Here is a 24,705-nt window from a genome sequence, read left to right as displayed (position 1 = left end):
TTTTTCCTAGAGTAAAAAAAAATGGAGGTATTAAGTGATATTATCTGTTATAAAGATAACTTTGTGGGGACAACCTCTTCAAAAAAAGTGATAGGCACTTTCCCTAATGACATGGCTTTCTGACATGAACCAGATTATCTGGTTTTGCTAATTTGGGGATGCATTTGATGTTTATCTGTCCATGAGTAGCAGACAGAAAAGTGGACCTGCCCACACATTCTCATTAGGTTCACCTGTGTAGCTTTCTGCTAAATCAGTGGACAATATGTTACCCAGACATACACTTTGCAACCTGTTAAGACAGTCAACTGAGAGGCTGAGTAGGCGGTGGAAGATTCAGGTGTGTACTTTTTAGCCTTAGCTTCCAAGTATACCTACCTGAAGTTTGACACTAGGCATTTCTAAGGCTTGTCAGAGTGAAAAATCAGTATCTGCAGAGGATTGCCTTAATAATACGCAGACAACCAATTCCTCCAGAATCTGGTTTTTTTTATGTGTGGGTGGAGCTAAGTCTTAAAGAGCTATTTACTGGGACTCCGGTACTTTGGAAGATTTAAGGATTTGCTTTCACTGAATTGCACTCCAATATATCATCGATCTGTCCTGTACCACGACATTGGTCATTTTACTTCTAGGAATGTTAACATGGATGACCCCATCAGAGTCCTCATGAAGTCCCAGGGGCAAAACTTACCTTAGGCCTCAATACCAGGAGAGAGGTATACTTCTGGATTATGTGTCTTAACTTGTGGAGACTTATCAATGGACGTCCTTTTCAAGGCAAAACAAGTTCAGGGTTGAATTCACTGCCTAATTCTTGAAAGTACTCAGGCTACTGTAGCATGCATTTTGTTTTGAATATATCCCTGGGCTTTATCTTGTCTATTAATTTTCCATTCAACTGTAATTCTTTTACTTTGTGTTTTAATATGCTATCTCACTTTTATTATTTTTTTCAACGAGGCAGGAAACAGCAAACCTTGGACTCAGGGTAGACACAGGAATGGGGGAAGGAGATGGAAATATGAAAGGAATTACGTTAAGTTAAAAAGGCCATTGCTACAGAGATAAATATGATGAAATGTGAAATAAACTAAAAGGTCATCCTAGAAGGAAAATGCAAGGGCAAGCCCCTCAGCACATTTTCTGTGTGCTACTGAATTCAATCACATCTCCTTTAAAAATATCTCTCTCCCCAGACTACAAATGAGCCATCTAATGAATTCTGAATGTCATCTTGATTTAATGTGAGATGTCAAGAACTACTTCTAAGTAAATGAACATGTCTCCTATAAAGTGCCACACAAAGGCGATTTTAATTTGCTAAAACAAACAAACAAAAAACCGAAACAGAATGCACTTTTTCTTACTGCTACATCTACCATCTTAAAAAAGCGATACCCAGAATTTAAATAACCTATTTTCAGGTGTTACTTAAACAAAAGCATTTGTGTGAGTATTCTTGTAAGAAAAACCAGTGGCAAACAAACAAAACCAGAGCCCATACGCGTAATTCTGGCTACGAATTTTAAATTATGTTTTATTTTTCTGTCCTGAAAATTCTGTTTACTAAAACTTCATAGTATAATAGAAACAGACACATAAATCCATTGAGCCTCTGCATAAACAAACATTTTCAGACTTTACTCCTGATGCATTCTTCAAATTACCCGCAAAAAAGTAACTGCTTATAAAGAATGTTTTAGGCTATGCTGATGATTTAAAAACAAGCACACAACCAACATAAAAACAAAGAATCTCCCTCTTTCTCAGGAGAAACGTCTTATGTGAAGTTATCCTCTCGAAACATGTTTGGTGTCAATTCTGGGTGAACCAGGATGGCCGCTTCCGTTCTCGCTCAATGATCCTCTTGCCCTGATCTTGCTTGGAGGGTGTCTCCCCCAAGTACAGCACCATGGTCTCCACGGTAGGAGCCTTGAAAGGGCCTCCCTCTTGCTTCCCTATCTGTCGTCTGATTTCCGCTGTCTCTTTACACACCTTCTCATAGCAATAGCCACAGAGGACGTGTTTCTGTTTCAGGTGACCACATTCAGGACAAACGTCTATATTGTTCTTAAAAAAAAACCAACCAAACAAAAACATTTTAACAAGAGGCAACATAACGCACACATCATCACTGACAGGAATGAGGCTTATATGGAAACTTTCTTGGAATGTCCGTGCCGCACAAGGTCACAGGACCACCCAGTTCAACCTCATTTTAATAGGGAAACTGAGGACACACACTGATTTGAATCAGTAGAAAAACTGGGACTAGAACTCAGGTCTGCCGACTTTGAATCTGGTACATTTTTACTGAAATACAACAGTCTTATTATGTGAAACGGTACTCCATTCCCCCATCCTCAAAAACTAAACATCTGATAAGGAGCCCATCAACACACTGGGGTGATCCACACAGCCAGCATCTTAAATAAGACACAAGGTAAAGGGAATTCACTTTTCCTTTCAGTCTATCCTGGGAAGAACAAGAAGATAAACACATTACAAGTTGGCTTCCCCTGGTCATCAGAGTGTAATTCAAATTCCTGTGTGAAGTATAGCTGGTATGTGGTGTGAGTTTTCTTCCTATAAATGAACGCTGATTATTCCTTAATGTAAAACTCCCTATATATAACAATTTGAGGGTATTTTCATGAGTTTGATATGTCTACCCAACTTTAATAAGACAACTCTAACCTCTAAAGAAGTCCTTTCATTGTGTTCTAAAGGTAGGTTTGAAATATAAAGAAAAATAGTAAACGGGAACATCAAAGAAACTCTGAGCACTTCCGAAGATTAATCTACAAACATCTGTGAGGCAGACGACAAAAAGAACTTCATTTTCTGAAAGAAACAAAAAACCTTGCAAATCATTTGCCTCACCGACTTCTCATCTTACTCCAATACCTGGAAAACTGGATCGCACATCCAACTTCGAGGTATGGAAAAAATACCCACCGTCAGTTGGTGCCCTTTCCCTAACAAATCCCTCAGCATAACGCACTACATGTAGCAGAAAACAATTCACCGAAGGAAATGAATGCACAAGACGAGAGCTATTCTTTTCCCTCAGAAAAAACAAAGTCAGGGAAGTCAAGTAACAGATCTCATTCCTAAACTCTTAAATTCTCTCAACCAAACTGTATGAATTACTGGTGCCTCAATTAATGAAGTATTTTTCAGTTGCACATTTTAAGTCTGGTCCCAACGGCGACTCAATAATACTTTAGAGTTTAAGTTCTAAGGGTTTGGTTTAATACTGAACGTGGAGGCTCATGAAAGTCCATTTTCTGTCCTTGAGTTCCATCTGTACTGCCCCACTGCTGGGGAATGCCGTGGAGTAAACAGGAACTCAAATCACAGCTGTTAAAGCCATAAATAAACAGATCAAAAGTAACAAACGCTAAAATTTTTGTTACTAGATCAATGAAGAAAGTGCACCCATGGGATGTGGTTGGGGGGGTGAGGGAGAAGGAGCGCTGAGATCTAGAATTGTCTGCGGATAGGAACACACACAAAAAAAGTTTCAAGAGAAGAATGTGACTTCAATAGGAGACTGCTAGGGTTCAAATCCTGGCTTCCCCTTTTAAGTCTGGGACCACAGGCAAACTCTTTTTGCCTCAGTTTCTTCATTCTAAAACTGAGCAAAACAGTATTTACTCTGGAGGGTCGTTGTGAGGATATGATGAGAAAATTCATGTAAAGCACTTAGATATATCATCAGCACTTAATAGATATTAGCTATTTTTATTACTTATCTAAGTATTTTCCTTCACAGTATCTTATTGGATACAGTGAAGAACAGAATAAATCTGTAAGGGCTAGTAAAACCCCATAATCGAATAGATCTATGCTTCTGACTTTAATTTTAGGGTCTGCCATAGTTAAAATGTTTATTCATATATGGTTCAAAATCACACAGCTCAGGACGGGCACAGCTCATAATACAAAAGTCACATAGACTCTTAACAACCCAGCCCTCTGTCCAGACTCTAAACTCCCTCCTTGACTGTGTTCCCAAGACTTAGGCTACAAGATAGTAGATACACACATACATAACGAGAATATTGTATTTAATTTAGGCCAGAAGAAGGTAGACATGTAAGATCTGAAAATAATTCACTCATGAGTTATGTGAATAAACCAAGAGAATATGCAGTGGTGGACATGAGAAAAAGCACACCCACAAAAATCACCACATTACCTTAACTTTAATAAGCTTATGAGGGTTTCTTCTCCTACACTTGTTAACTTCAATGCTGCGTCTGTTTTTGGGAGCTGCCATCCAAAAGATGCTCTCCAAAAAGCTGGAAATCTCCTTACTTCCATTGGTATCATTTGCTGGTTCAGTAAATATAGCTGGACCTTGGATCGCTAATGCTGGTCCTACAAAACAAACATGGAGATACAGAATCAGTTTCTAACTTCTAAATGACCATTTACAGGTATCATTCTCCTTAACAATCAACAATGATATATCAAAAGGCACATATAACTTAAAATATTACATTCAACAGGCATTTAACAGGAAACCTTAGTAGCTATTGAAATATAGTAAAGCTCATACATAAAGTAATTTTAAAGAACACAGAATTTTTCTTAGTGGCACCTGCTTAAATGAATCGGTTAAATTCTACCAAGAGTTTCTCATAATACAGAACTCAGGGGTTTAGTAGTAAACATGAATAAATCTAAGCTTGAGATTTCCAAAATCCACTTCCTACTGGCACTGAGATAACTGTTGATTGCCCTTTTATATTATATTCAAATTGGGTTAGCTACTCAGTCATATCCTGGTAGGCCCTTTAAGTCACTTCGTTCTTCCTAATATTTAATCTCAATCCCCGTCAGTTCTCTAAGGAAAAGAACTAGCTCGTCACTCTTTGTAGAATATTAATTTATTTATGTGACCATCAACATTTCACTTTTGTTTTTTAAATTGTTTATAAAATCAGAGAGATTCCTTTACCCTCTCTTTGCTATATTCCTCAGAGTTACAAAAGTTCTTTTGACTTTAGGAACTCTTAAAAATATACAAAGCTGTCTAACACTTAACAACTGGTATTCCTTTTCAATATATCTAAAAGTATTGCTATGCATAGACTGATGTAATAGCGCAGGCTCTGGAAGGTCTGTGTGACCTTGAGACCTTTCTGAGCCTACTTCTTCATTTGAAAAGTGGAGACACCTAATGGGATTGTTGTGGAGATTATCTCAGGAAGCATATGTAGGCTTTGACATATAGGGGGCTCACGGTTCAGACAGCCTGGGTATTATCATTAATATGTTCGTGATACCTTGGAAATCGGGTGGAATGTAAATGTCAAAGCAATGACCATTTCAACAACCAAGACACTTCCCTTTAAAATTAGTTTCCAGGGAAAACATGGGATCCGGATTCAACTGCACAAAGCTCAAACGCCACAGAGAGCAAATTGCTTTAGGGGGTGGGATGACTGGAAAGGAAAGATAAGAGAATCTAGATAGTGGCGTCCCTTGATGCTAAGCTAATGCGCTTCGGCTACATTCTGTGTACGAATGGGACGATAAGAGGACTTTTTTTCCCTTTACAGTCTGGGGGGACTGGGGAGCAAAACCAGGTGTCTCTTGTTTCTAAGTAAGTGAATGTCCGGGACAACGGCCCCTACGCGTGGGCGAAGATCAGAACGCGGGAGCAGGGCAGAGTACGAGCGGTGCCCACCACTCTGCCTGGGGTCCCCTCCCCACCCCCCTTCTCCACGGAGGCTTTCCTTACGTACCCCATTGAGGACTGGGAAAGCCTGGCCCGCTCTGCCGAAGTTTCCGCTGCAGTTGCTCCCAAAAGTTCCGGAAGAGTCCCTGGGCTGCGGGCCACAGCAGAACCTTCAGCATCAGCATGGGAGGCGCCATGTTGCTCGCCCGAAAACCACTCCCACCGGACCGCTGGGTCCCGCCCCTACCTCGAGCATGCGCACACACGCAGAGCCGGGCAAACGCGCACCTGGAACTACAACTCCCAGCATGCCCCTGAAAGCGGCTCTGCCTTTCCTCCAATCAGAGAGAGGGAAAGGAAGGCGCGGGGAGGGGAAATGAAAAGAAACGGGCCGCAGTGCGCATGTGTGCGGATGTGCGCTGGGTCTTCGGGTAAAGATGGCGGAGCGTGGTTACAGCTTTTCGCTGACTACATTCAGGTATGGAAGGGGCCCCGGAGGTCCTCCCCGTAACCGAGGTTGCAGGAACTTTGCTGACCCGGTTTTTACCGTCCTGGTCTCTGGCTTGGTGCTTCCGGAGGGCCCAGTCAGGAATGGGGGTGGAAATGCGACTTTGCAAAGTCATTTGCAGGGCCCTCCCGCGGCCTGGGGAGCAGTAGTGCCGGGGGGCCGTGGGAACGCGAGTCGGGGGGTCCGGGGCGACCTTGACGCTGCTGGAGGTTGAGGCCCTCACCCAGGGATTTTCTTTAGCTTTGGAGATTAGGGAAGAAAGCAGCTTTGCATTAGCTGTCTCCGGGTGTCCCGTTCAGAATTCAAGATTTCCTTCCTGACCGAAGTAGGCCTGATTCGGGAGTTTCTGGAGCTCGGAATCTTGGTCAGACCTATGGGGTCCCTTTTTCTCGGAAAGCCCTAACTTTATAGTTTGGTCCGAGTCTTAGTCTCCATTTGGCACTAATGTCTCTCGAAACCTCTTCCCGCTTTCGTTTTCTTTGGTGCCCCTACTGGAAGCTTAAGGACTGAAAGTGAAAGCGTTATTTATCTTTCTATCCTCTAGTCTTTGTAGGCGCCAAACTACTAGGCTACGTTTGCGTTTTGGCTATTATTTTGGGAAGGGGATATATTTATTTAAAAAAAACATTGTAGGCTTTTTTATTTTAGAACAAGTAGATAAGTATATTTTTCAAAATAAACTTGAGTTAAACTATCATCATTCCCAATGTAAGAAAACCGGCACCAAAGGATTTAATAAATCGACCGGGGAAGGATTCAGTTTGGCCATTTTCCTACAGACCAGTGATGCCCCGTTTAATTAAAATGTATTCTTATCTGACTGCTGAAGGCGGGCCGCATCTGACTTGTTGAGGACTTTCTCTGTGGGTGGAGCTTAGTTCATCTCTTTGGGCTACCATCTGTGATAAATGGTATCTCAACACCTTACAGATGAGCTAACCACAGCTCAGGCAAATTAACTAACTCGTCCCTGGTCATAGGTGAGTAGCTGAGTTAACATTCAGACTGGGTTCTTTCTGACGATAAATTTAATACACTTTCTATTACTGTGCGACGACTTCTTAAAATGCTAAAATACCTTTCTTTTAATAAAAGATCTCATCATATACAACAATAGGGAGCAATGTTTGCCAAGTAGTGAACTGTTCATATTCGTGAACAAAGCAAACCTGGACCTTTATCTTTAAGAGAGTGTAATCCTAGTGGAGCTGAAACATAAATCAACCATATGTTGTTATCAGGGACTGAATCTTTCTATAATAAATTTCCTTATTAAAACACACTCTTTTGTTTTTTAACATGATAGTGCATTTCTGTTTTAGATTAAAAAATTTGTTTCTAGCCTGTTGTACTCAGAGTTAAACTGCTAAAGGTGGAATGACAAGAGACTATACTATAGGAGGTGTTCTTGAGGATTACATTTAGTTGGGGATATTGACAATAAGTGGATAAACAAATGGGTGCCTACTAATGCATTCTGAAGAATGTTTTTCCTTTACTCAGGAATTTTTATCAAGAGAGGGAGAAAGAAGGAACAAAACTTTAGATTGGGTAGTCAGGAAAGACCAGTGTTCTGGGGGACTGAAAGATGAAAGGGAGCCAACTATTTGAAGATTTAGGGGTAGAGAGAGTTGCAGACAGAGGGAAGAGCATGTATGAAAGTGCCAAAGTTGAGAAGGACCGAGCTGATAAGAAGGTCAGTGTGTTAGAGTATAATGAGCAGAGAGTTAGCATGGGTCAGGCCAATTTTGCAGGGCCCTGTAGGCCAGAGTAAGGAGCTTTTATTGTAAGTGAACCAAGAAGTTATTATAGGATTTAAATGGGGAATGACATGGTACAAAAGTAACTCCAGGTGGGGGAATGGAAGTAAGAATGGAAAAGATGAAAACTAGTTAGACGGCTATTTCAGTTATCCCTGGTAGAGATGCTGGTGCTTTGGAATTGGGCAGTGGCATGATTGAATACAAAGACGGTTGGTAGCTCGGTGAGCTCACAGGTTAGTGAGCTTTCATACAGAAAGATGCAATGATAGAAGTGTATATGTGTGATTATGGCAACAGAAGGAAAGCTAACTTTAAGTTTACCTAATCCTTTAAAATGTCCCCAGAGGTATTTGAACTAGGTATAGAAGAAAAATTGAAAGCTGGATGGACCCAGAAAGTCATGATATGATTATCGAAATAGGGACCATTAAAGGAAAACAAGTACAGCCTAATTTAAAAAATTTAAATGCTTATTGCTGTTATTCTGCTCAAGTCAGCTAATTTTGTCATTTAACAGTCTTTAAACTGCTGCCCCTAGGCTTATTCCTTAAGTAGGTCTAGATGTGTGTCTGTCAGTCATATGAACCTGGTCATAGGCTGTGTGTTGGAGTACTGACTGAACAGAGCTTACACTTTGTAAATGTTGAAAAAGTAATTCAAGTATGATGAATCTTAGCCAAAGAGGAAGCATAGGACAGTATAGGTATGAGTGTGTGGGATTCAACCTAGTGTGGGTGGTCAGGGCAGCTTCCCTGAGGACATGACGTTTCTACTAAGGATTGGAGGATGACTTGGAAGGAGTTCACCAGACAGTGGTGAAGTGCATTGCAGACAGAGGGATTAGCTTGTCAGAGAGGTTTTTGAATGTTAAGAGTAGTTGTGTGTCTGGAGCAAGGTGGGATGGTGTGAGTTGAGACTTGAGTGACAAAGAGAGTATCTATAATTTTATGAAGATAAAACAGATGACCTTCTGAAACTGAAGATTATATTTTCAGTAGTAGACTGGGGACGTGGACCTAGCTGTGTGTCACTTTGGACACATTACTTTCATTCAAGGACTTTGTCAATAAAATAGAAAGGTTGGTGACATTTATAGTAATTGTTCTAACTCAACAGCTAGATCGAAATAAAATGTGACCTAAAAAGCCAGCTTGGACCTAGCTAGCATTTGGCTGCCAGACTCATGGAACCAGAAATGTTAAGTATAACCAGCTCACGGCATCTCGAAATAGTTTTGTATTATATAGCAAATACTTTGTTGTGACTGATATCTAGGTTTTATGTCTTAGGCCATGTCTGCTTTATAAAATGTTTAACTCCACCCACGTGGATTATTTGCTGTTATTTGGTATTTAACAGACACATACATGTTCTTAATAATATTACTATTTGGTATTTACTTGCTGCTAATTTTGTGCCAGGAACAAAAGGCATCACTTCATTTAATCTTCACAACAAACTTTGAAATATTGATAGGTAACTACTATACTACTATTATCCCCGTTTTACAGATGAGAAAACTGAGACACAGAGAGGTTAAGTAATTTGCCCAAAGTCACAAGGTTGGTAAGTGGTGAAAGGCAACAGTAATGATGCTGCTTTAGGTGGCAGACAAGAAAAAACAACCTAAGGAAAGAGATTAGTGTAACACTATGAATAAACTTAGTTTCCGTACAACTTCATGATAAATTTTCAAAGCCCAGCTGTTCCTTGGTGCTTGATTAATGGATTTGGCCTATTTACCTGCCCTTTCTCAGAGGTGTTCCTCTAATAAGTATTTGAGAATGTGAATTTAGCAATACCTTTGTTTCTCTTTAAGCCCGTCTGGTAAACTTGTCCAGATTGAATATGCTTTGGCTGCTGTAGCTGGAGGAGCCCCTTCAGTGGGAATTAAAGGTAATTAAATGCTTCATTCATTTCAGATCCTGTTATTAGTTGTCATAATGTGTTCTTTTGGAATTAATAGGTAATTAATGTAAAAGTAAATAGCTGTGGCAGCATAATTTTTTAACAGTTCTTTTTGGGTATTTTGTTTTATAAATTTATTTATTTATTTATTTTTGGCTGCATTGGGTCTTTGTTGCTGCATGCGGGCTTTCTCTAGCTGCGGCAATCGGGGGCTACTCTTTGTTGCGGTGCGCGGGCTCTAGGCGCATGGGCTCAGTAGTTGTGGCTCGCAGGCTCTAGAGCGCAGGGTCAGTAGTTGTGGCACACGGGCTTAGTTGCTCCACGGCACGTGGGATCTTCCCAGACCAGGGCTTGAACCCGTGTCCTGAGTTGGTAGGCAGATTCTTAACCACTGCGCCACCAGGGAAGTCCCAACAGTTCTTTTTGTTAATCTACAGTATTTTGATGTTTAAAGAAAGTAATAAGCCAAAGAAGATGATTAATTTTTTTTTCAAAATAAATATAGCACCTTTATCTATTGTGATAACCCACAAATAGTCTTTCCTATTCAGAAAACTGAGTATTCTTCTGTTTTTTCCACTGATTATGTATCACTGTTCTCTGGCAGTTTTTATTCTTCCCATAACTTAGAAAAGGTTAATCATAAAACTTAAAGATAACTTATAAAACACATATCATTGGTTGTAAAATTTCAGATTATTAGAACAATAGGGCAGGTAGGCAGAATTCCGTTATTTTAAAACATATGGACTCTTTCTTAAGAAAAGTTGTGTAATACCTTTAGCTGAGGGATTTCTTAGTACAATACAGATGACCATTGAGGGAAAGTTGATTTACCATTCCTTGGGTAATTTTAACATAGAAATCCAGAAGAAAAGGTTTTATAAATAAGAAAAGGAGTTTGGCTGAAATGCTTCCACAACTAGAAAACTGTTGAAGCAGAGTCTTTAAATAACATTTAAGTCTTTTTTTTTTTTAAAGCTGCAAATGGTGTGGTCTTGGCAACTGAGAAGAAACAGAAATCCATTTTGTATGACGAGCGAAGTGTCCACAAAGTGGAACCAATCACCAAGCATATAGGTTTGGTGTATAGCGGCATGGGCCCAGATTACAGGTACCTTGTACCCTTTATTCTTTTTCTCACCATCTCATGAATTCCTTGTAATCTCTACTTTGAGGAGAAAAATCAAAGGATGTTTTTCCTTTAACCTCCCAACTTCTCATCATTGGCGGCTGAACTTAGTTTGCCAGTATGAGACAGACTGGGGCTCATTTGAAGGAGAAGAACTCAGTGCCACTCAGTTGTAAAAGAGGAGATGGATACAGTACTTACCCCTCTCATCTCTGTTCAGTGGTTTTCCCTTCTGGTCATAATCCCTCTTCTACCATCCAGGGCTCAGCAAGGGCTTTGCTGTTCTCTAAATGTATTTTCAAAACAACAAAAGCAATACATGTTATAATAAACTATATTTTTTAAAAGTTGTCAGACAGCAAAAGAAAGCATACCATCCAGAGTTAACCTCATTTTATTTATTTCTGTTTTTAGCAAAGGGACAGAATTCTCAAAAGGCCACTGAATGACAGCCAGTCCGGATCCAGATGTTTATATAATCACTCCTTTGGTATTTCACAGGAAGAGAGTAATCCTGTTACATCAGGGTACCAGCAGGTTTAAAGAGACTGGCAGCATTCTGTTTGTCATTTAAGAAGCAAAAGGAATATTATTACTTCATTCTTGATTTTGTGGAGCAAGATAGGTAGAGCCAAAATTTCATGAGTTAGAAAAAGCACCAGTGTCACTGGCACATGATCCGGCTTCACTGCAGTGGATCCTGTTACCACTGCACGGAAGGGAGACTGCAGTGTCCTAGCACGCACAGAATAACTGACACCACAGGAGTATTGTTCAGAGGGATAACGTGCAGAGCTCAGATTAGTACACGAGCAGGTAAAGGTGAATCCTGCTTCTCTTTCTAGTATATTTAATTGTTACACTTTTGACAAATTTTACATTATTTTAAGTTATAATTAGTTTCACGTTGTTCATTAATCTCTGGAGGGTACTCTTTGAAGTCCAATCTGTGGAACAAGATTGAGGCAGAGTGAGAAAAATATGCCTGAACACGTGTGTGTGTGCATATTAGCCTGTTGCCTGGAGTGAAATATAAAAAGACAAGGTGCCTGCCCTTGGGATAAGGGGGGCACAATCTTGAAGACGCTGTGGCGAGATATGAAGTTCTTGCGTACGCTAGAGCCGTGGCTGTTAAGCTAATGGGTACCCCCCCGGTCCATAGTTTCCTTCCTTTTGCCTTGTTCTTGTTCACCTATGGTCTGTCTCCTCAGTGATGCTCTGATATATTCTTGTAAATTAACCATAATCAGATGTAAGAACAAGACTGGCTTAGAGCTAAGAGCTACTATTAGAGATACATGTCAAACTTGTGCTATAGGTATATGCCTATAGAAGGAGAATTAGTCTTTAGATAGTAAAGCATCTGAACTTTAATTAAATCTTATTTCTTTTCTGTTTGTCAGAGTGCTTGTGCACAGAGCTCGAAAACTAGCTCAACAATACTATCTCGTTTACCAAGAACCCATTCCCACAGCTCAGCTGGTACAGAGAGTAGCTTCCGTGATGCAAGAATACACCCAGTCAGGGTAGGTTGATTTTATTACTTGAAATGTGTCATGAATTAGAAAAAAAATCGTTTTATGAGTAGCTGTATTTTTTTTGAAAAAGAGGGCTTAGTATTCCTATATTTCCTTAATCAGTGGAGAAAATCACTATGATGAACATTTCTGATCTTAACTGGACCCGAAATATTTTTTTAAAGAGAAAATGGGAATGTTTTCTTGCTGTTCGTATAGTAGCAGAAACCAACTTCTAGATAAAGTCCTTTTGCTAGTAATTAAAACATTTCTGTATGGGCAGACAGTCATTGCTGCTTCCAAATTCATCTTCTAACCAGAAATGATTGTAAGCACATGATGAAAGCAATAACTCTTGGACACATCCGTGTTTATTTAATTCCAGTGTTCTTCAGCTTGGGTGTGAACACGGATGAGGTAGCTGCTGATTTGTAAAGCCAGTGGAAAAGCTGCGTTTGTTGAAATGTGCAATTTTGTTAGGACACCGTTACTCCACACTTACTAACCCCGATGTTTGTATCAGTCCATTTACCAAAATGAGTTGACTGTCTTTCCTCAGTACCGTAAAGAAAATTCATTTTGAATTGATGTGTTTAGAATGGTGTTAAATACTTTTTAAGGAACTTAGAAGTCTAATTCGGTTTACCTGATCGCTTGCTTTACTTGAGGGTATTAATAAATTCTTAGCTTAGGTTGACTTTAACACCATGAAGATGGCAAATAATTTTCATTTCTCTCTCTTCAGTGGTGTTCGTCCATTTGGAGTTTCTTTACTTATTTGTGGTTGGAATGAGGGACGACCATATTTATTTCAGTCAGATCCATCTGTAAGTATCATTAGATGTATTTGAGGGATTTGTTGAAGGGCTCTTTGAATATCTAGTAAAAATAGAAGCCATAAAAAGCTTAAAAATTAGAGTATTTTCTCTTTTTGTTTTTCATTTGGGCTTTAGAAGTAGTATATATTCACTTACACGTTTAAAATGTTGGTAATTCAGTCTTCTGATAAGGAAGCTACTTTAGTTCTGCCCCCCCATCTTCTTCTGGTATGTTGCTTGACTTCACATACCTTGAATGATTAGTTGAAATAGTTGTTATCAAGTCTCTTTGAATCTGTGGAATTCTTTTACTTTTAAAAAATTATAATTAAAGCTAAGGGTCTGGGTGGGGGCAGTGCCCTTTGCAGTCAGTTTAATCTTGGGTCTGACTTCAGTGTGACTTTTCCTGTACAAATATTGATGTCCGTCTTGAGTTCGATGTTTTGCAAAATGGGTGAGTTGTCTGCTCTAAAGCAGAAGACTGGTGTTCAGGTTAGCAGGTGTCTGTAGAGGGTACCACTCCTCCACATGTGTCTCACATCTGTCACTCATGTTTGCTGTGAGGAGACCTGGAAGAAAAAACTCGTGATTAGAAACTGATCTTTCATAGTTTATAGATCACTAGATAATGGCAAGTTCACTCAATTCAAACTAGCTTTGTAATCTGAAAAGGCAAAAAAAAAAAAAATTTTGGTTGTTACTTAAATCAGAAAAATTAAGTATTTAGGGAACTTTGACAGTGTCTGTTACCCCATATCTGAGCTTCTGAAGCTGAATGACAAGCTCTCTTACCTTCCTTTCCCGTGGGTAGCAGAGCCAGCATCACTGGCATCCAGCTTTCACCTTTGGCCCTTTTTCCCCTGTTGTGTCTAAAAGGCAGTTGTTTCTTTTAAAATATGTTTGGTCTGTTTCTTTCAGTGTTTGTGTGTATGTGTGTGTATGTATTTTTTCAATAGGTGAGTCATGTTATATACAACATACTGCTGCTGCTTTCATTTAACATTAGATTACAAAATATCAACACCTTTGAAAAATTTTAATGCAAAGCTATGTCTTTTTCATTTATTCGCTGATGATGAGGAAGAACTGGTCACCATTTTTCAGATATATATGACAGATTTCTAGAGCCCTTCAATCCTAGTAAGCTACAATATTACTTCTGATTATTTGCTCTAAGTTAACCTCAGTTTCTTTTTTTTTTTACATAAACTTTGTACAATAAGTTGCACATATTTAAAATGTACAATTTGATGGGTTTTTGATGTATGTAAATGCCTGAGAAAACCATCACTACAGTGAAGATGCTGGACTTCTCCATAACCTCCAAAAGTTTCTTCATGCCTTTTTGTTATTTATCCCACTAACGTATTTTATGATGTATTCCGTTGCATTCCAGTAAATATTTTGTGACCTTAGAAGTTAGAGACGAATTATTGAACTGAGACATAAATGTCAGCATCCTAAGTAATTAGGTTAATGATTTAAAATGTTCTTTTCCTCTTCCCTTCGTGACTAGGGCGCTTACTTTGCCTGGAAAGCCACAGCAATGGGAAAGAACTATGTGAATGGGAAAACTTTCCTTGAGAAAAGGTGGGCTCATAAAACTAGATTCATTAGCAAACTTACTTTACAGTTTTCAGCTCTCTGTAAATAATATCATGAATCTAAACAAATTTGTTGTATGACTGTGTATTCAAGCCTATGTACCTGATAGAACAAACTTTTCTCTACTCTGGCTCCCCGGCCTTCAATATATTAAGTGGTAATATTCATTTCTTACGAACTTCTCTTTCTGTATTCTCATGCTTTTTTTCCTAAATATTATTTTTATTTTTTTACTTCATTTTTCCTACTATCTCAAAAAAAAAAAAAAGACCATTGGATTTGGAGTAAAAAAATTGGGGAGGAAAATTTTTAAATGATTTAAGTGATAACAGTTTACATTTTGACGATTACAAAAAAAAAAAATTGTGAAGCCAAACCTGGTGTTGATGGTGGATTAAAGTTGTGATGTATGTACTTGATAAAAAGTGGAGCGATATGTAAAAATCTGTCCTGCCAGCACAGCAGACTGCTCTCACTCACTTCCAGCTGTATTCTAGACTCAGCATTATTGTAGCCCACCAAAAAATATCCTACATTTTGAATGGGAAGAGTTCGCAATTGATTTTAACCACCAAATGAACCTTCTCAGTACATTTTCATATAATATTCATGTTAAGATTATTTAAAAATCTTAAAGACCCGGGATTAATTGGTAAATTTAAATAAGCTTAGGATCTTAAAGCAATTTTTTTTCCTTTTACATATTAGTGAGTCTTCCAAACATAAAAAACATAAGAAATTTTAGCAAAAGTCTGATTTCTCTGCTTTATTTTTATAAATTGTTATAATATTGCCACCACACTCTGATTGTATTAAAATGTTTATACTTAAGGAAGTTTCCTAAAATAAACTCACGTTAGGGTTACGCTCTTCATGATGTCGGGAATGCACACCAAATAATTGTCAGTTTCTTATCTGGGGGCAGCTAGCTCAGTGAGGTGACGTAAAGAATTAATCTGTAACTTAATATTTTTAAGAGTGTTTTAGATGTTTAAAAAAATCTTACGCTGTTGCTATCATTGTGTTTACATAGGCGTAAATAATGTTAATAGTGCCGTAAATCATTGGGTTTTTTTCAAAAAATTCTTCAGATATAATGAAGATCTGGAACTTGAAGATGCCATTCATACAGCCATATTAACCCTAAAGGTTAGTTCAGTATCTAACAGTTGGATTTGTAGTGACTGTATAATTAACTGCTTGGAAAATTCAAATTTTTCCCTCCCTCTTGATCAGGAAAGCTTTGAAGGGCAGATGACAGAAGATAACATAGAAGTTGGAATCTGCAATGAAGCCGGATTTAGGAGGCTGACTCCAACTGAAGTTAAGGATTACTTGGCTGCCATTGCATAACAATGAAGTGACTGAAAATCTGGAATTTCAGATAACCTCTCTACTTAAACATGTTTAAAGTATGTTTTTGTTTTGCAGACTTTTTTGCATACTTATTTCTACATGGTTTGATGGACTGATGTTTTTAAAATGAGACTTATAAATCATAATAAACCATTAAATTCAACTTCCTGCTTTTTAGGAATTAGTAAAATTTTAACATAGTTATATCCTGCTTTTCATCACAGTTGATTTCTGGAAACTACAAAGCAGAATGGTGAAACTGTCTTTAGTCCTCATGCAGTTTGGGTTAAGTCAAATCTTGTTACTCTCTGTGCTGTCAGATGTCTGCTTCAGTAAAGCAAAATGCTGATTTCGGTAAACATCACTGCTTTTAGAGCTGGGAGAATCTGCAGACTTTCATGGATTCTGAGACAAGGTGGAAGCATAGATGTTTTTCAGGCACCATTAAGTGTGGGTCAGTGAAACCCTAGGATGCTCTGTGAGATTGCAGTGGAGCTGCCAAGAGTGTTAAGCCAAACAGTCTCCTATAGGAGATATGTTATGTACATACATAAAAAATGGTGTGCTAGTTCTTGTTGGCTTTTCCATCACAAGTAGGTAAATGTATTTAAAAAGAGCCCCCTAGAATCTACTACATCTTTTTAACTCAAGGATGAACGTGAGTGCTGGAAATAAAATACTAATAGTTAAATGTCAAAATTATGGCTTAAGTCTCTCCCTTGTTCATGTAATCTCAGTGTAATCAGAACCTTCACTGCAAATTAAGGCTCATAGAAGCAAGCAGATAATGGGGTATCTGAAGCCTGTTTTCATTATATGTGAAGGCATAGCACTTAGTTTTCTTTTTTGGTCTTTTAAGGCATCATAGGATAAGAGAAATCATGTCATTAGTCTTGCTCACAGAACATAGAGTTTATGAATGTCACTGTTCTTACCAACAAAGAGATTGTGGGCATTTCTGTGATTTAAATGTGGCTCAAAAGATCTTGATTATGATCTAGCCAAGTTTAGGCTCTTTAGGCAAGAGCCTTATCTTGGAGCATTTTTGTCAGGATTCCCAGTTCTACCCACTGTCACTGTAACTAACACCCCTGTAGTGGCTGCAGCGTTATGATGGGAGATGGGAGATACCAACTTGACCTATTTCTAGACATTTGTCTTGAAGGCCTCATTTAACATAACAGTCTCTCCTCGTCGGCTCTTCGTGCATTGTGAATCCAGCACGCTAGAAGGAGAACTTAGTGTTAAAAAGGAATGGTTTTTGGAGTTAGGTCTCAACTCTCCCACTTAACTGGCCAAGTGACTGCACAAAGTAATTATCTCAGAGGGTTTTCTCAGGACTAAACTTGATTATGCAAGTGAAAGGCCTGGCAAGGTTAATGGTTAAGTACCCCATAAGTTTTAGCTCCTTTGAACTTGCTTAGGCTCTCTCTAATGTCCAATATTAAGAAACCAGAGGAATGCCAAAATTCTACAAATCAAAGAAGGGAAGAGTAAAGGCATTTTTATTTAGGACAAAAAGAAAGCATGTGGAGGTTCTTATTGGGTGCTAACACAGTAAGTCCTATGGAATAAAGAGAGGAAGAATTAGCTGAAGCAGATCTGTGTCCAGGTTCTATTCTCTGCCTCTTGACCCATTAAGTACAAAGCCCAGTTCAGCTGAAGCTGCCTAGAACTCCCTTGGTTCTCAGTTTGTTCTTTTCATTGACCTTAATTTTCAGTTGTCCCCTTTTGTTCCAGTTCTTGGGAAACTCACGTTTTTGGTCTGACAACCCATTATGCATCCCTGAATGTTCTCCGACTCTTCTGTCATTTCTAGCCGGTGGATTCTAGCTTCTTTTAATCTTATTTAAGTATCATAATGCTCCTAATATACATTCCCCTCTCCATTTTTGGTCCAATTTTTTTGTATCTTCTCTTAAAAAATTTGCCTCCACTTGTTTTTCTCTTCCAGTTCCTCAACTGAACCGTGAATCCAAGTTTGCAAAACAATTATTAGCAGTGAAACATGGAAATGTTTAAAATTCACACATGTGGTGGGGAAGAGGGAGTTGAAAAGGAAGGGGAAATAAGGAAGAAAAGTAATATTGATCTTTATAACTATCCAGTGCTGGCTTATTGGGCACTGATTAGGTGAGAAGGGTGGTGAAAGGATTTTTCATCTATTGCTCGACTATGTTCATGGGCTGAAACCGCCAACTCTAAGCCTTAACTTCACCTGTTTATCACATGTCTCCTTGCTGAAGTAGGCAAACTCTGAGCCCCTGTTGTAAAGAAACACGAGCTGATATTCAATGAAGTGCCTGAGAACATGTAAGAGTTGGTAACTCCTTTGGTTTAGAATCCTAATTTCCTGAAACCCAGTCCAGTGGTCCTGTATTAATGTCATGTTGCCTCACACGGTTCCTTCAGTTCAGACTCCTCCCTTGACCCTGCTCTCAAGGACCTTATTATCGAACCAGCAATACCTGCCTGCCAAGTAAGTGATAGCTTCCTAAGCATGAGCCTATTTTAAAAGTTAGATAACTTTTAACACTTGATCAAAGGCCCTGTCCCTGAGTTTTATCACTTTTCCCATTTTAAGTATTCCATCAGGTACTCCCGTATTTCAAAACAGTAGGCTTATTATGGTTATTTCTGGATTCCTGAAGGTCAGTCATCATATAAACATTTTATTCGGCAAGATGAGAATTTAGAACTCCTATACCACCCTCACTTCCCTTCTGCTTTAATTAGATCACAATGTTTAGCATAAAAGATTTTTATTAGGGGTATGTAAGTATACTGTGATTGCTTTTCCTCACTTTTGCTTTGTTTTCTCTGTAGCTGTCACTAATTCTTGCCAGTTCCTCCCTAACGGGATTGCAAAACCCTCTGCACAGTTTTCCTCACTGTCAGATACAAGGTAATCTGACAGTTCTCAGCCAACCCTGTGCAGCCCCTCTCCCCCAGCACCATTCCAAGAAGTTTCTTGAAACCCTCTCTTTCTGCTCTAATCCAAGCTGGTTGCGTCTTTGAAACTCTTTCTTCTCCTCTTGTCTCTTGATTGGCTGGGTTTAAAAATTCTAGGTTAGAAAGAAATGTCTCCACATTTAAACTATTAATTGGATACTGGAGCCTTTTGTTTTTGCTATATTTTTCACCTATTTTTTTAATTCTACTTTTTAGTAGAATTTTACACTTCTTACTTTTCTATTGATGTTTTTAAGATTTGGGATATTTTTAATTTTGAAGAACTCTTTCCTATACTCCATTATCTCCCCTTTAAAAACAAAATTCTTCTTTGATTTATGGCTGAAATATCTTCTATCTGAGGATGCTAGTTAAAGATATTTAAAAAAAAATTTTTTTGTTCTGCTTTCTGTTTCCTTTAGGTTCCAAACAGAAAAATGTCTGGAAGTGCTGTGTTTGTGAATCCCAAACCTACCTACGGGGGGATGCCGAATATCAGCATCTATAAACTATTTCTCTGTGGTCTTTCATTTGCTCTGTTTCTCCAGAGAAAAATAGGGTTTGAGGGAGAGGGTGATGAGGGGAGTGGGACATGAGTGCCAGCGTTCCGTGAGGGGCAGAGAAGGGGCCGACAGCATTTTACTATTCAGGACGAAAACTTAAACTCTTTTCCTAATGTGTCTGGAACCCCTCTGATTCCCTGTCTTCAACATCATACACTCGACTTCTGCCTGGGGAAGGATGGGTAATGGTCCCAGTTCCACAGGACGGGAGAGAGGACTTGGTGTCTGTTCCTTATACAACATGTAAGCAATGCCCATTTTCAGCCTCGCCTCACTGCCCCCCTCCCTTCCAGGCATCTGTAGTTCAGCGCCTTCCTGGGGTCCTGCTTTGTGAATAACTTGATGCAGTTTCTCTCTGCTAACTACTTCCGCAGAGAGGCTTCCCTGCTTCAAATAACCTCTCTCTGGCGGACTTAACTCTAAACCATATCTTTTAGGCTCAGGATTGAATAAATATGTTGAAAAGCACTTGGAACAATGCCTGCCACATAATAAGCATTGAATAAGTGTCATTATTGCTCTTTGTCTTGAAAAATGTATCGACATATCTCATGTGCAATCATCTCTTGTTCTTTTTAGTCTTGTGGGTTTATTCCTTTCCCGTCATTTAAGTAAGGTTTAGGAAAGGAGCAGGCAGACATAGGATTAATTTTAAAGTCCTCTTAAATTTTTAAAATTAGCCTTACTTTATGGGTGACTCTGGACACTCTACTAAAGCTGATATCAATTTCCCAGCCCTTCAGAAGCCAGCCACCGATCGTTTGTCCTCTTGAGAAAGGCAGCGCGTGTCTAATAGGACACTTTCTGATGGAGAGCCCGTGATGGCGCAGTGGCAAGTGCTTTGGGGTGGGGTCAGAAATCCCAGCTACAGCACTTAACCAGCTGTGAAACCTTTGACAAGCCTCTCCAGCCAGTTTTCTGTTAAAATGAGCCAAACTTTTTCTAAGACGACAACCATTGTCTGGCATTCGTAGGGGTTTGAGCTTGATAGCAAAACGGTGTACTTGACCCGCGGAGAGGAGGTGGGCGCGATCGGGAGGTTTTCTCCACCAAAGCGCACCGACTGCCGCCCCAGGCAAAGTCTAACCATGAGTAGATGCTAGGATACGGGTTCAGCCTGCCTGGCACGCTGGGTATCGAGCGGCCGGTGCCCCAGTGGGAGATCATCTTTCCTGGGGCCAGGTGGCCGCGCGCCCCCGCGCTCGCCTCGCGGCGGGAGTGGGAGAAGCCTCTTCCCTCAACAAACATGGCCGCCGCGCTAGCGTCAGCCCCGCTCTGGAGGCCGCGCTGCCGCCTGGGAATAGCGGGCTCGGCGTCACCCGGCGCGGGGCCACGTGACGCGGGAAAAGCCCCAGGCGGCGGGGCTGGCGCAGGCGGAGTTCGTGGCAGCGGAGCAGCAGCAGAGGCCCGAGTGGGTTGGGGGCTACCCGGTGAGGTTACCCGGCGGGTCCCGGCCTCGCGCGCACGTGCCAGCCTGCTCGCGCTCGCGGTCCTGGGCGCTGCCGGTGAGGAGCCGGGGAAGGGGCGAGGGGGTGGGGGAGCCGTGCGCCCCTTCCGAGGCCGGGAGGGGGTTGGGCCGGGTCGGCGGGGCGGGTGGCGGGCGCCGAGCCGCCGAGCGCCCTCCGCCCGCGCCTCCGTCCCGGCGCTGGCCGCGGGGGCTGTTGGAGCCCGAGCCTGCCCGACGGGGCCAGCGGTGCAGGTGGACCGAGCAGGGCCGGATGCCCGCCCGGAAGGCCCCGCCGACCTCAGGCCCGCCCGCCCGGGCCGCCGCGGGCTGCTCCGTGGAGTTTATCTTCGGGCTGTTTCTTCGGAGTGGGAGCGGGAGTCAAGTTGGTGGGCTCCTTCGGTCTTTAGAAATGGGCTGGGTTGGCGTCACATGCAGGTACGAGACGGTCTGGATTCCTGGGCGTGTGTACCGTGTGCCCCTGGGAAATCAGGAGGCAGCAGGTTGAAGGAGACCCACTCATGGAAGAGTTAGCGTGGTCAATTGAGGAGAGAGTCTCTTGTTTTGGACAGTTTGTTCACCAAACTAGTCTGTGCGGATATTTTTATTTTAATCATTTTTATCTTGACCCTTCTACTAAAATTTCTCGACAACCGAACAGTAAGGCTGCTTATAAGGGAATTCTTTATGTAGCAGGTTGCCAGCCCCCTGCGTTTTATCCTAACCCGGGATATATTGTGGATCCCATGACCTTCAAGCTGAAGAAATGAAGGCGCAAAGAGTGTTAGAACCCAGCGGACGTAAGGAGCAGTTCAGAAGTCTAGCTATCATCCTTTCCTTAGCTCTCAGAGGAGGGAGTCACTCCAGAATCAGACACGCAGAATCCCAGGTTCATAGACCCGGCCTCCATAATCTTTGTGGTCCGATTGAAGTCTTATAATCCTGAGTGAAGAATTGCTTGCGGTTGATTTGTTTCTTTTCATAGGAAAGGCATAATGCTGTCAGCATGTCTGCACACTCCATGCTCTGTGAACGAATCGCCATAGCCAAGGAACTGATGAAGAGAGCAGAATCACTCTCCAGGTCAAGAAAAGGCGGCATCGAAGGTAGTGCCAAGCTGTGCAGCAAACTGAAGGCAGAATTAAAATTCCTACAGAAGGTAGAAGCTGGGAAAGTAGCTATTAAGGAGTCCCATTTACAGAGCACTAACCTGACGCACCTCAGAGCCATCGTGGAATCGGCAGAAAACCTGGAAGACGTGGTCAGCGTTCTCCATGTCTTTGGTTACACAGACACCTTGGGCGAAAAGCAGACCCTTGTGGTGGATGTCGTTGCAAATGGTGGTCATACTTGGGTGAAAGCCATTGGCCGGAAGGCCGAAGCTCTGCATAACATTTGGCTGGGCCGGGGCCAGTATGGCGACAAAAGCATCGTTGAGCAGGCTGAAGACTTCCTCCAGGCCAGTCACCAGCAGCCGGTGCAGTACAGCAACCCTCACATCGTCTTTGCATTTTACAACAGTGTCTCCAGCCCCATGGCCGAGAAGCTGAAAGAAATGGGTGTATCTGTGAGGGGAGACATAGTAGCCGTGAACTCTCTGTTAGAGCCCCGTGAAGAGCTCCAGGCCAGTGAGAGCGAATCAGACGATGAGGGCCCCGAACTTTTGCGGGTGACCAGAGTAGACCGAGAAAACATCCTAGCGAGTGTCGCGTTTCCAACGGAGATCAAGGTTGACGTGTGCACAAGAGCCAACCTGGACATTACTACTTTAATCACATATGTATCCGCCCTCAGCTACGGAGGCTGCCGCTTTATCTTCAGAGAAAAAGTGCTCACCGAACAAGCAGAGCAAGAGAGGAAAGAGCAGGTTCTGCCACAGCTGGAGGCATTTATGAAGGACAAGGAGTTGTTTGCCTGCGAATCTGCCGTCAAGGACTTTCAGTCTATCCTAGATACCTTAGGAGGACCCGGGGAGAGAGAGCGGGCCGCTATGCTAATTAAGCGAATTAACGTGGTCCCAGACCAGCCTTCTGAGCGTGCCTTGAAACTAGTGTCCAGTTCAAAAATCAACAGCCGCTCATTAACGATTTTTGGGACAGGAGACACCCTAAAAGCCATCACAATGACTGCCAATAGTGGTTTTGTCAGAGCTGCCAACAACCAGGGTGTTAAGTTCAGTGTGTTTATCCATCAGCCCAGAGCACTTACTGAGAGCAAAGAGGCCCTAGCTACCCCCTTACCAAAAGACTGCACAACTGACAACGAACACTGATGATATCCTTTAAATACTGTCATGGGAATAAGTTATATACCAAAGGCTGTGTCTTCCCATTCTTAATTGGAAAAAAAAAAATGGTCTATAGTAAAAATAATACTCTTTAATACTCTTTAGAGCTCTTAAACCAGTCAAGTTGACTGTGTGTCTCATCTATAAGGTATATAACCTAAAGTAGGAAAAAAGCACAAGAGGCAACCTTATTTATCAAACTGGCTACATTATAATTAGAACAGAAATACATCTATATAAGACTTGTAGCTGTATCACAGTATTTTGATTTGTTTCATTCAGTAGGGCTACCACTCCCCTAACGGTAACTGCATCTCTTGGACTGTGGCTACGTGGCATCTTGCATTAAATATCTGGAGAAACCTCTGAAGCTTGTTTTTCGTTATATTGATTTAGCAATCGATATGGGTTGAGGCTGGGAGGTTATAGTTTTCAATTAATTTTAGATTCCAAAGTTATGGCTGTTCTTGAAAAGACACTTACTTGATTGCTATCTGTCAGGTGCAGTCTGGTGGTTATGTTTACAAAGAGGACGTTAATATAGAAGGAAATAAAGGGAATTCTGATCATGGGAGTCCCATGAATCTCTTGATACACCATCGTGATAAGATAGACAACAGTCACACTACTACAAACCTAAGGTGTTTAAGGTTAAATATTAATTTGAATATATTGAAAAAGAATTATATAAAATCATGGGTTTTACTTTTAAATATAAATATGCCCCACATTAGCAGTATTTGGATTATGAATACTACTTTTCCCATTCCTTTTGCAAGTGGGAAGGGACAGCTGCATTATTACGTCTCTCTTGTGAAACAGTGGCAGGGAGATTCCATGCCTGTTTCATGACACAGTTGTAATTAAAAAGAAATTTTTATGTCCGTATTGTGCTAGGTGTTTCATGAATGTACAGTGAGGACAAATTGGCAAAGTAGGTGCATATTCACATTTTAAAAATTGGGAATTGAGTCTTAAAGCTGAAGTATTAACTTGTGCTAAGTGTAGGAGCCATTATTAGAACTTGATTTTGTGTTCCCACAGTGTGGCCTTTCCACTGAGCCAGCCCCTCTTCTGTGAGTAGGGAGACTTCAATTTCCAGCCACAATGTTGAGCAGGTGGAACTTGATTGTTGGGGCCCATGAAATGAAATGCAA

General features: G+C 40.9%; 3 protein-coding genes across 3 annotated transcripts; 2 read left to right on the top strand and 1 right to left on the bottom strand.

Annotated features, from left to right (window-relative positions):
* Positions 1–1,513: 1,513 nt before the first annotated feature.
* On the bottom strand, positions 1,514–5,924 carry MRPL32 (mitochondrial ribosomal protein L32). Its single transcript, XM_007187729.2, has 3 exons — positions 5,763–5,924; positions 4,208–4,389; positions 1,514–2,073 (listed from the first exon to the last, which is right to left on the bottom strand). Exons 1-3 carry the CDS (start codon positions 5,890–5,892, stop codon positions 1,819–1,821), a joined length of 567 nt encoding a protein of 188 aa, XP_007187791.2. The 5' UTR covers positions 5,893–5,924; the 3' UTR covers positions 1,514–1,818.
* A 136-nt stretch (positions 5,925–6,060) lies between these two features.
* On the top strand, positions 6,061–16,465 carry PSMA2 (proteasome 20S subunit alpha 2). Its single transcript, XM_007187730.3, has 8 exons — positions 6,061–6,173; positions 9,786–9,862; positions 10,856–10,988; positions 12,410–12,532; positions 13,269–13,350; positions 14,858–14,931; positions 16,038–16,095; positions 16,183–16,465. The coding sequence occupies exons 1-8, from the start codon at positions 6,133–6,135 to the stop codon at positions 16,297–16,299; spliced, it is 705 nt and encodes a 234-aa protein (XP_007187792.1). The 5' UTR covers positions 6,061–6,132; the 3' UTR covers positions 16,300–16,465.
* Positions 16,466–21,153: 4,688 nt separating this feature from the next.
* On the top strand, positions 21,154–23,918 carry C7H7orf25 (chromosome 7 C7orf25 homolog). The gene is made up of 2 exons (XM_007187731.2): positions 21,154–21,322; positions 22,247–23,918. The coding sequence occupies exon 2, from the start codon at positions 22,268–22,270 to the stop codon at positions 23,531–23,533; it is 1,266 nt and encodes a 421-aa protein (XP_007187793.1). The 5' UTR covers positions 21,154–21,322; positions 22,247–22,267; the 3' UTR covers positions 23,534–23,918.
* The last annotated feature ends 787 nt before the right edge of the window (positions 23,919–24,705 follow it).

This window comes from Balaenoptera acutorostrata, chromosome 7 (genome assembly GCF_949987535.1).
Source record: "Balaenoptera acutorostrata chromosome 7, mBalAcu1.1, whole genome shotgun sequence".
Taxonomy (NCBI): Eukaryota; Metazoa; Chordata; class Mammalia; order Artiodactyla; family Balaenopteridae; genus Balaenoptera; species Balaenoptera acutorostrata.
Note: the sequence above shows the minus strand (reverse complement) of the source record. Positions and strands in the feature narration are given on the sequence as shown.